The 10,000-nt window shown below is 53.6% G+C and overlaps 1 protein-coding gene across 5 annotated transcripts in view; it reads right to left on the minus strand.

Moving 5' to 3' along the window:
- Positions 1-10,000, minus strand: part of lama5 (laminin, alpha 5) — a 53,769-nt gene that overhangs the window by 12,538 nt on the left and 31,231 nt on the right. For all 5 annotated transcript variants that reach the window (XM_035522298.2, XM_035522297.2, XM_081707255.1 and 2 more), the window contains 23 exons: positions 9,915-10,000; positions 9,682-9,821; positions 9,389-9,504; positions 9,067-9,278; positions 8,787-8,988; positions 5,486-5,624; positions 5,154-5,294; positions 4,844-5,005; positions 4,379-4,486; positions 4,181-4,264; positions 3,821-4,036; positions 3,476-3,589; positions 3,160-3,290; positions 2,902-2,982; positions 2,568-2,782; positions 2,350-2,450; positions 2,018-2,201; positions 1,738-1,878; positions 1,421-1,572; positions 1,197-1,307; positions 919-1,030; positions 594-764; positions 226-422 (listed from right to left, as the gene is read on the minus strand). The exon at positions 9,915-10,000 is cut by the window's right edge and continues 41 nt beyond it. In XM_035522298.2, the coding sequence (XP_035378191.2) occupies positions 226-422; positions 594-764; positions 919-1,030; positions 1,197-1,307; positions 1,421-1,572; positions 1,738-1,878; positions 2,018-2,201; positions 2,350-2,450; positions 2,568-2,782; positions 2,902-2,982; positions 3,160-3,290; positions 3,476-3,589; positions 3,821-4,036; positions 4,181-4,264; positions 4,379-4,486; positions 4,844-5,005; positions 5,154-5,294; positions 5,486-5,624; positions 8,787-8,988; positions 9,067-9,278; positions 9,389-9,504; positions 9,682-9,821; positions 9,915-10,000 (3,316 nt within the window). The remainder of the gene's footprint in view (positions 1-225; positions 423-593; positions 765-918; positions 1,031-1,196; positions 1,308-1,420; positions 1,573-1,737; positions 1,879-2,017; positions 2,202-2,349; positions 2,451-2,567; positions 2,783-2,901; positions 2,983-3,159; positions 3,291-3,475; positions 3,590-3,820; positions 4,037-4,180; positions 4,265-4,378; positions 4,487-4,843; positions 5,006-5,153; positions 5,295-5,485; positions 5,625-8,786; positions 8,989-9,066; positions 9,279-9,388; positions 9,505-9,681; positions 9,822-9,914) is intronic.

The following is a 10,000-nucleotide window of genomic DNA, read 5'->3' on the forward strand; positions in this document are numbered from 1 at the left end:
GGAGAGAGCTCAAAGAGAGACACATTAAGTGGTTATGTTTATTGTGCCAGTGTGTGTGTGTGTGGGCGCGCGCGTGTGCATGTGTGTGCGCGTGTGCGTGCAGGCGTGGGCTTGTATGTGCGTGCATTTGTGTGTATGTGTGTGTGTGCATGCATTTGTGTGTACGTGTGTGCGTGCGTGTGTGTGTGTGCTTGCGTGCGTGTGTGTGTGTGCCTGCGTGCGTACTCGGTTCTCCTCCAGGAGTCTCTGATTGGTGCTGCTCTTCTCTGCGGCGAGCCCCATCCTGCTCACGGCCTCGTTCAGTGCATCTCTCAGCTCCATCAGCTGCTCCTGGATCTGCTGCAGCTTGTCGCCGACGGCCTGCAGCGTGGCCGTGTTGACACCCGTCCGGTTGGCCATCTCTGCCTCCACCCGCTCCACCACTAGAGGGAGGTGGAGAGCGGGAAAGAAAGAGAGAGAGAGAGAGAGAGAGAAAGAGAAAGAGAAAGAGTGGTTCAAGCCTCATCCTCTCCAATGACACGCTGAAAATGAACCAGACGAGTGCTACGCCGCGCCGTCTCGCCTCGACCCGACCCGACCTGACCGCCACTCACACTGGTTGGCCAGGGCCAGCTCATTCTCAGCCAGCCCCCTCTGAGCTCCGGTGGTCCTGACACGCATGTCCCTCAGCATGGACAGCACCTCCGCCAGTTTCTGCGCCAAAATCTGCCCGTCTACCTCATGTGAGCCGTTCTGCACCGTTCTCCTCGCCTGCTCTAGCAGCTCTACACACACACACACACACACACACACACACACACACACACACACACACACACGCATGGGCGGGCGGGGCTTACAGCGCGCCATAGGCTTAGGCGGGCCGACCACTGCCTATTCAGGGTGGACATGGCTCAGTGCTCCGCCACGACCTCTGACCTTCTATGTCTCTGGTGCTGGTGTTGACGAAGTTCAGCAGGTCTTGTGCCCTCTGCCATGTGGCGACGGTGAGGTTCGTCAGCTTGTCTCCCTTCATCGCTGTCGCTGAAGCCTGTGACACACACACACACACACACACACACACACAGACAAATGCGTCAAAACAGCACCACTGGTGTGTGTTTCCTACTGTGCAGTTTTAAACTTGTATCGGTAAGTTAGAGCTCTGAGTTCCGAGTGCTTGGCAGCCTGACGGAGACGCCCAGCGAGTGTTACACCTTCTCTTCCAGCTCCGTGACGTCGGAGGTGATGGTCTCCATCTCTCTCTCCAGCATCACTGCCTGCTGCCAGCTCCCGTCCAGAGTGCTATTGTAGTTCATCACGGAGTTCTGGGGAAAAAGGGTCCAGCCAGGTCGGATGCTGTTCGGACACTCCCTTGCACAGAACTGTAAGAACTGTGTGTGTGTGTGTGTGTGTGTGTGTGTGTCTGTGTGAGACTCACAGCTACGTCCTCTATAGTGGCGTTCAGGTTGTGCAGCTGTGTCCAGACGAGGGCGCTGGCGCTCACATTATTTAGCTGCATGTCCACAGACTGGATGGTCAGGTTCAGAGCATCCAGATCACGTAGCAGCACAACTACACATCCGTCACACCCTACACACACCCACATACACACACACACAAGCAAGCACAGCGACACACTGTCTCAGATAAACTGCCAACAGTACAGAACATGTGCTGGTACCTGTTGTGTGTAGTTTAAATATATGGTCAAATAACAGGAAATGATGAACAGAATGTGTGTGTGTGTGCACTGACGTTCACAGTGGATATCCGCCCCATTAGTGACAGGCACACTATACTCGTCAGCACATCGATCACACTGCCTGCCTGTCAGACCCTGCGGACAGCGGCATGCACCACTGCGTGGATCACAGTGTCCTCCTTTACAGTCACATCCTGGACACACACACACACACACAAAAACAGTCAATGATCTGGATGACATTTTGCTAGTATAAATAAGAATGAGAGTAGAATTGCTAAATGGTTGTGTGTGTGTGTGGGGGGGGGGGGTGTTTGGTGATAGAGGGCTTACTCTGACAGCCGTTAGAACTGTAACCCCAGAATCCCGGTGCGCACTGGCGGCAGTGGGGTCCATCCACACCAAGCTGACACACACAGGAGCCGGTGAGCGGGTCGCACGGCTGAACCAGTGCAGCCGCCGCCTCACACTCGCACGGACGGCAGCCTGCGCACGACTCCATGCCAAACATGCCATACTGTCAACAAACAAACAAATCTTAATGAACCACAAATCTTAATGAACCACCACATGTCGTCAAGTACCAACCAGCTTAACAATCCTAAAAAGACAAGTGGAAAGCACAAACACACACACACACACACACACACAAAGACGTGTCCTACCTCGCAGTGGTCACAGTGCACGCCAGTCACTCCAGGTTTACAGTGGCATTGACCCGTCTGAGGGTTGCACGAGGCCGTGCCGCACGGGGAGCAGCTGCACCCTGGGTAATGAAGTTTTCCCCCAAACAGAGACACTCGTCATGAACCGTGACGTGTCAGGAAGCGCACCATTATCTCTGGAATGTGCGGGGCACGTGGGTGCTGTGAGCGGCTCTTACCGGTGCAGTTCTTGGCGACGAGGGCGTCGCCGTAGAACCCGGGGGCGCAGGCTTCGCAGTGCGGCCCCGCTGTGCCTGGCATACAGCCCTGGCACTCACCCGTCAGCGGGTGGCATTCGCTGAACAGCAGGTTGGGGTCCGAGTTGCCACTGCAGTCGCACGGCTGGCACGTGCTGCCAATCACCATGGGGTTGCCGTAGTAACCCGGGGCACACCTGCACAGGGGCGGGGAAGAGGTTAGAAGCGACTGCGTCCGGCTGGGGGTCGAAAAACCCGGAACGAGCCGGATATGAGCGACGGTCGGTAGCGGGGGGACTCGGGGCTAGCTTCTCACCTCTCACACTTGGGCCCGGCGTAGCCCGGCATGCACAGACACTGCATGTGGTTGGTCTTCTCCACACAGCCCACCGCGAAGCTGAGGAGAGGAAGAGGAGGAAGAGGAAGAGGTGATGAACAGTTGCAAGCAATAAGCTGCTCAAAAGTTTGAACAAGGCTCTCTCAGTGTGAAGAAGAAGGGAAGCAGGTCAGAGACACAGGAGTAATGGGAGATGTAGGGGTGTGTGTGTGTGTGTGTGTTGGGGGGGGGACCGACTTGTTGGATGCCACTTGCAGCGGGCAGGGGCAGCCAGTGCAGGACACAGCATGGCCGGCCACCTTGATGTCGCCATGGTAACCTGCCAGGCACTGCTCGCAGTGGTCCCCGGCTGTGTTGTGGCGGCAGTTCTGCATGCAACGAGGTGAAGACATCGCAGAAGGTCAGCTTTACATGCACGCGCGCCAGTCAGCGGGTTTCAACCGCAGCCGGTCGACTTTACACAAACATGTGACCCTCGTGGGTTTTGGGAGCCTGTAACGATTGCTGTGCTGTGTGTGTAACACACTAAGCCTGAATGTGGTGGTCAGCTCACCACACAGACGCCAGATCCGTCCAGACACTGATCCGAGTGGCCGTTACAGTTACACGGCACACACTTGCCCAGGAACAGCCCCTTAGTGTCTCTGTAGTAACCAGGAGCGCATTGCTGGAGGGAGGGACAGAGAGAGAGAGAGAGAGAGAGAGAGAGAAAGAGAGAGAGAGAGAGAGCATTAAGGAACTTGCAGCCAGTGGTATAAAAAGGTCATCATGCGTGATGGCTTGTCTATACTAATATGCAGAATCCCGACTGGCGCTGTGTCTTGGAGTCCTGTGCAGGAGCAGAGTGTGTCCTGCTCCAAGAATCCGAGAGTGTCTTACTCGGACAGTCTGGGCCTACCTGGCAGGAGTCGCCCTGGTAGCTGGCCGGGCACATACAGATCTCCACGCTGTTGGCGTGGCGTCCGGCCTCCCCCAGTTTGGCGGCGCGCAGCTCCACAGCCTGGGCCGACTGGGCGTGCCGCGCTCGCACCTGCAGCGATTCTAGTGCCACCAGCACCATCATTAACTCCTCCCGCGACACAGCGTTCCCGGTCTGAGCGTGCCGGAAGCTCCCCTACGGACGAACGGGGGGGGTACGGGTGAAACGAGACGGGGGCTGAGTGAGAAGCAAGAACGGATGGGCGGTTTTTTTTATAGCCCCCCCTGCTTGTGGTTCCTCGTCGGGCGGAGACGAAGCGTGCCGTGCGGTTCCTCTCACCTCCACTAGGTGGAGCGCTCCTTCGTGAGGCTCGTCCGGGGAGGGATACGCGCGCTCCATGTACACGAGTGTCATCTGGTTTCCCTGCGGGCACACACGAAACGAGATGTCATTAGCGTGGCGTGGCGGGCTGGTTTAAGCCGGCGTGAAGGGGGGGGGGGGTTGCTGCCGTGGCAACACAGAGACGGGTGAGGGGACCTTTAGGATGACGTCAGGCCGCGGGGCCTCGGAGGGCAGGGAGAGAGAATCCCCCCGCATTGTCTGGGTGTGCAGCTGGTAGCGCATGTAACCTCCGTACGACAACACCTGCAGGAAAGGTAGAACAGACAGGTCACATGCCACAGCCAACACATTCCCAACCTGCAGCTGTCACTGCAGTTACGTGTGGAAAACATTCAAATATTAATTAAGGGGGTTAAATAAAGTTAGACTTGTCTTTTCTAAGACTTTCTTTTCAGGTACTTTTAAGTTATAACCTAAGCTTCATATCTGCCTGTGCTGTCTGCCTGAACCTACACCCTGGCATCTTCTGGGGAACAGACAGCAAACCTTTTCTCTTAGATGTCTGAAAAAATGCAAAGCTCGAGGTTTCTGACGCAGTGCTGCTGTCGGCTCTCTCTGGTTCGTGGGGGCGGTGCCTCCCCGTGAGGGGAGCGGCCTCACCTTGTCGCCCAGGTAGGCGCGTGGGGCGTGCCAGTACAGGTCCTGGTAAACGTCCGGGATGTCTCTGAGGTCGGCCTCCACCGCATCCTCCTCCAGGTTGACGGACAGGGGCACCTCCTGCCTGTCCCCTCTCAGGAGCGCCCAGCCTGCCATGTCCATAATCTGGTCCAGATTACGGGAGTTATAGATTCACATGCACACACCACCACCTCACAGATCTACAGATTACATCGGACTGGCGCCGAGCATTACAAATCCGTCCGTAACCTGGACGGACACGGAACGTGATGCGCGCGCGAGCGTGCCCCACCTCGGCCCTACGTTTGTCTGAGCTACGGCAGCGGTCCGTAGCGCCAAAGCAGAAGCATTTGTTGCAGCCTTTGGGGTTGGCACCGTCCAGGTAGAAGGTCCCCAGCCGGCACTGGTCACACCGCGAGCCCTCCACGTTTTCCTGGGGGGAGGACAGGCACGGAGTCAGACGTAGCGAGGAGACACCGGGACGAGTACAGTAATATCCCGCGGCTGTATCAGCAGTCCCGGTGTTTGTCCTGAGCGATTATCTGAAGCGTTGGCCACAAACGTCTACAGGTAAAGGGAAGGGGGCGGGATCAATGTAAATGAGGGGGCGGGGTAAAGGTCCACCTTGCACAGACACTGCCCCGTGGAAGGGTCACACTTCTCACTTCCCGCCTCGTTGCAGTCACATGGCCTGCACCTGGGGTAGCCGTAGAAGCCCGGGGCGCAGCGGTCACACTGCCGGCCAACGATGTTCGCCTTGCACCTGAAGAGCAGACATATTTTCAGGCCATATCTCCTATGAGGTGGTCCGTAGCCCTGGTGGTGGTGGGGTTTGGCACCCACAGTCCATCTAAGTAAAGGGGAGTCCATCCACTCTCACGTGAAGCCTGGACACGTCTGAGATCATGTGGTGTGTGTCGCACCAAAGTAAACACTCCGACTTAGTGAGTCTGACTAAACGTACATAAAGGGAGAAGCAGAAGAAGTCAAAGTGAATAAAAATGTTTTGTCTAGTCTGGTGTCTAACCGCGCTTTTTGTCATATAGGCTAGTGCAAGTACATGAATATGAAATAAGATAAATAAAAAGTTGAATGATACAGAACATTGAGATGATGTAACATTCAGAGAACAGACAGAAAGGAGTGACTCCTACGCCCTCGTGCTGAACTGAGGGCAAACGTTCATTAACCCCTCTTCATTAACCCCTCTTCATTAAACCCTCTTCATTAACCCCTCTTCATTAACCCCTCTTCATTAAACCCTCTACATTAACCCCTCTTCATTAACCCCTCTACATTAACCCCTCTTCATTAAACCCTCTTCATTAACCCCTCTTCATTAACCCCTCTTCATTAAACCCTCTTCATTAACCCCTCTTCATTAACCCCTCTTCATTAACCCCTCTACATTAACCCCTCTTCATTAACCCCTCTTCATTAAACCCTCTTCATTAAACCCCTCTTCATTAACCCCTCTACATTAACCCCTCTACATTAAACCCTCTTCATTAACCCCTCTTCATTAAACCCTCTTCATTAACCCCTCTTCATTAACCCCTCTTCAATAACCCCTCTTCATTAAACCCTCTTCATTAACCCCTCTTCATTAAACCCTCATCATTAAACCCTCTTCATTAACCCCTCTTCAATAACCCCTCTTCATTAAACCCTCTTCATTAACCCCTCTTCATTAAACCCTCTTCATTAACCCCTCTTCATTAACCCCTCTTCATTAACCCCTCTTCAATAACCCCTCTTCATTAAACCCTCTTCATTAACCCCTCTTCATTAACCCCTCTTCATTAACCCCTCTACATTAAACCCTCTTCATTAACCCCTCTTCATTAACCCCTCTTCATTAAACCCTCTTCATTAACCCCTCTACATTAACCCCTCTACATTAAACCCTCTTCATTAAACCCCTCTTCATTAACCCCTCTTCATTAACCCCTCTTCATTAAACCCTCTACATTAACCCCTCTTCATTAACCCCTCTTCATTAAACCCCTCATCATTAACCCCTCTTCATTAACCCCTCTTCATTAACCCCTCTTCATTAACCCCTCTACATTAACCCCTCTTCATTAACCCCTCTTCATTAAACCCTCTACATTAACCCCTCTTCATTAACCCCTCTTCATTAACCCCTCTTCATTAAATCCTCTTCATTAAACCCTCTTCATTAAACCCCTCTACATTAACCCCTCTACATTAACCCCTCTTCATTAACCCCTCTTCATTAACCCTCTTCATTAACCCCTCTTCATTAACCCCTCTTCATTAACCCCTCTTCATTAACCCCTCTTCATTAAACCCTCTACATTAACCCCTCTACATTAACCCCTCTTCATTAACCCCTCTTCATTAAACCCTCTTCATTAAACCCTCTTCATTAACCCCTCTTCATTAACCCCTCTTAAACCGGGACTAGGAGCCCACGCGTCTCCTCCAGTTCCCTCTAGTGCTGATGTTAAAAGTGTGTGGCCATCTAAAAACGCTCTTCTCGTTACTTCACAGAGGTGACTGGAGCCATTTGCTCCTCACTGGGGGTTCTGGGCAGGCCTTCTGCAGGTTTTGTGTGTGTGTGTGTGTGTGTGTGTGTGTGTGTGTGTGTGTGTGTGTGTGTGTGTGTGTGTGTGTTTTCCGCTGCAAAATGTCAGGCGTCAGTGCTTGCAGTGATCCGAGTCCCAGTCTTCCGCTGTGTCTGGTCTGGACAAAGTCATCCGTTCCCAAAGAGCAGGGGAATGTCACTGTGGAATGTGGCAGTGTGCTATGGAATTTCAGCGGATCAGGTCAAACAGGCGCAGGGCAGAATATCCCGCACCCAGGTCTGGAACTGGGAGTTCTCCTAGTCCAGCAACGAGCACCTGTGTTCAGCCTGAGATTTCCCGACTGATTTAGAGAGACATTGGCAGCAGGTGCACGGCAGACATGGCACAACGAAGACCATGTTGTCATGGACAGACTGAGGGACGATCTGATGTTGTCATGGACACACAGACTGAGGGACGATCTGTTGTCATGGACACACAGACTGAGGGACGATCTGATGTTGTCATGGACACACAGACTGAGGGACGATCTGATGTTGTCATGGACACACAGACTGAGGGACGATCTGTTGTCATGGACACAGACTGAGGGACGATCTGATGTTGTCACGGACACACAGACTGAGGGACGATCTGATGTTGTCATGGACAGACTGAGGGACGATCTGATGTTGTCATGGACAGACAGACTGAGGGACGATCTGATGTTGTCATGGACACACAGACTGAGGGACGATCTGTTGTCATGGACACACAGACTGAGGGACGATCTGATGTTGTCATGGACAGACTGAGGGACGATCTGATGTCATAATCAGAGCAGACAACCTTGACTAAAGTCCCCACCATGAATAAACAAATTATTACCTACACCTGAAACCATTCACATAAAAACTCATTCCAATAATAAACTTCAATTTCCTTCGACTGCTGGAAAGATGCAAATGGAAGGAATCTAGAAAGAACTTAAACAAGCATTCAGTGAGTCCAGAACACAGCAGCTAGAGTCCTGACGAGGACCTGAACGTCCAACCTGACGTTATCGACGTTGCGGTGACGGACTCTCAAATGTCAATGTCAAATGTCTTGTTGATTGCACAAGTTTCATCATCACCCATCCACACATACACAGATCACAAGCTGGTAGTTATCTGTTAGTGCCTAGAATTCTGCATTTTCTTCCGAATTCCTCCAGGCTTCCACTAAATTCATCAATGGCCGATAAGAGAAATAACAAATTGTAATCGTAAGGAAATGTAATTAAGGGCGTAATTCTTGTCTTCCCCTCCACACTAACTCCTCTACACGTTGTAGCCAATCAGCACACAAAGGTGAGGAGGGGGTGGAGCCAGCAGTCACGGCGAGGGGCCTACCTGCACTGGCCGCTGTGCGTGTCGCAGTTGAAGTCGTGGGCGGTGACGCCGGGCCGTGAGCAGTTGCAGATCTCGCAGCCCACCAGCGGGTGGCAGCCGAAGGTCTGGGGCTCGCACTGCACGCACTCGGGGGTCAGCGTGCGCGGGGGGCAGATGCAATCGCCGGTCACGGGCTCGCACAGCCGCGTGCCGCAGTTGCACGCTGCGAACACGCAGGCGAAGACGTGTCAGCACACAGAGCGGCGTCCGAACGTGGTGCACGTGCACGCTTGCTACTCACGTCTGCAGCTGGGGAAGCCATAGTAACCGGTGGCACACTGCGAGCAGTCCCGGCCAATCACGTTGGGCCGGCAGGGGCACTGGCCTCCGAAGGGCTGGCATGTGTCACGCTCCGAGCCCGCCTCATGGCAGCCGCACGGCACGGCACCGTTGTTGAAGAAGGCCGACAGGGAGGAGGCGGAGCTCCGGCAGAAGGCGGGCGCCGTCGCTGAGCTGGTTCAGAGAGGGGGTGGGGCCTGGATTAATGACTTCATTCATGTTTAAATCATTCAGTCATTAATAAGCGGTTCCTTTATTTGTCGATCAAACTCATTGATCCGTACTTTATGTGGAAACTGTCCTGTCCACAGTGGCTAATGAAGTCGTAAGATTTGTCCAGTGGCTCTTCAGACAGGACGCTGGAGCTGTAGCTGCCTTCTGGTACCACTAGGATATAGTCCTAATGCACGCGCACACGCACGCACACACACACACACACACACACACACACACACACACACACACACACACACACACACACACACACACAGAAGTTCAGCTACCACTGAACAGTGCTCACTTTCCTCAATACCAAAGCGATCATGACACCATCATGGCGGTGCGTGACTCAGCTCACCAGCCACAGTGTCATCCCGTCCGGGACGCGCACGGTCACGACGATCTCGTGGTCTGTCACATCCAGAAGGAACCGGTTCTCCGAGACCAGAACGCTGCGGCAGCCGTAGCCATGGGGGCAGAAGGTGGCGTTGGCCTGGCCTGGCGCAAGAGAGCACTGGGGTTTAAACCTTTCTCCTCACGGCATCTCCGGAGGTGCAGTGCTGCTCAGTGGCTCGGTGATCGTTTGCTCACCCTGCCAGATGCGTCCCCCGTTGACGTAGATGTGCATGGCGAAGGTGGGGTGCAGCGGTTGGTGGTAGTGCACGAGGATGGCATAG

Source organism: Electrophorus electricus, chromosome 24 (assembly GCF_041902795.1).
Source record: "Electrophorus electricus isolate QZ-2024a chromosome 24, ASM4190279v1, whole genome shotgun sequence".
In the NCBI taxonomy this organism is placed as follows: domain Eukaryota; kingdom Metazoa; phylum Chordata; class Actinopteri; order Gymnotiformes; family Gymnotidae; genus Electrophorus; species Electrophorus electricus.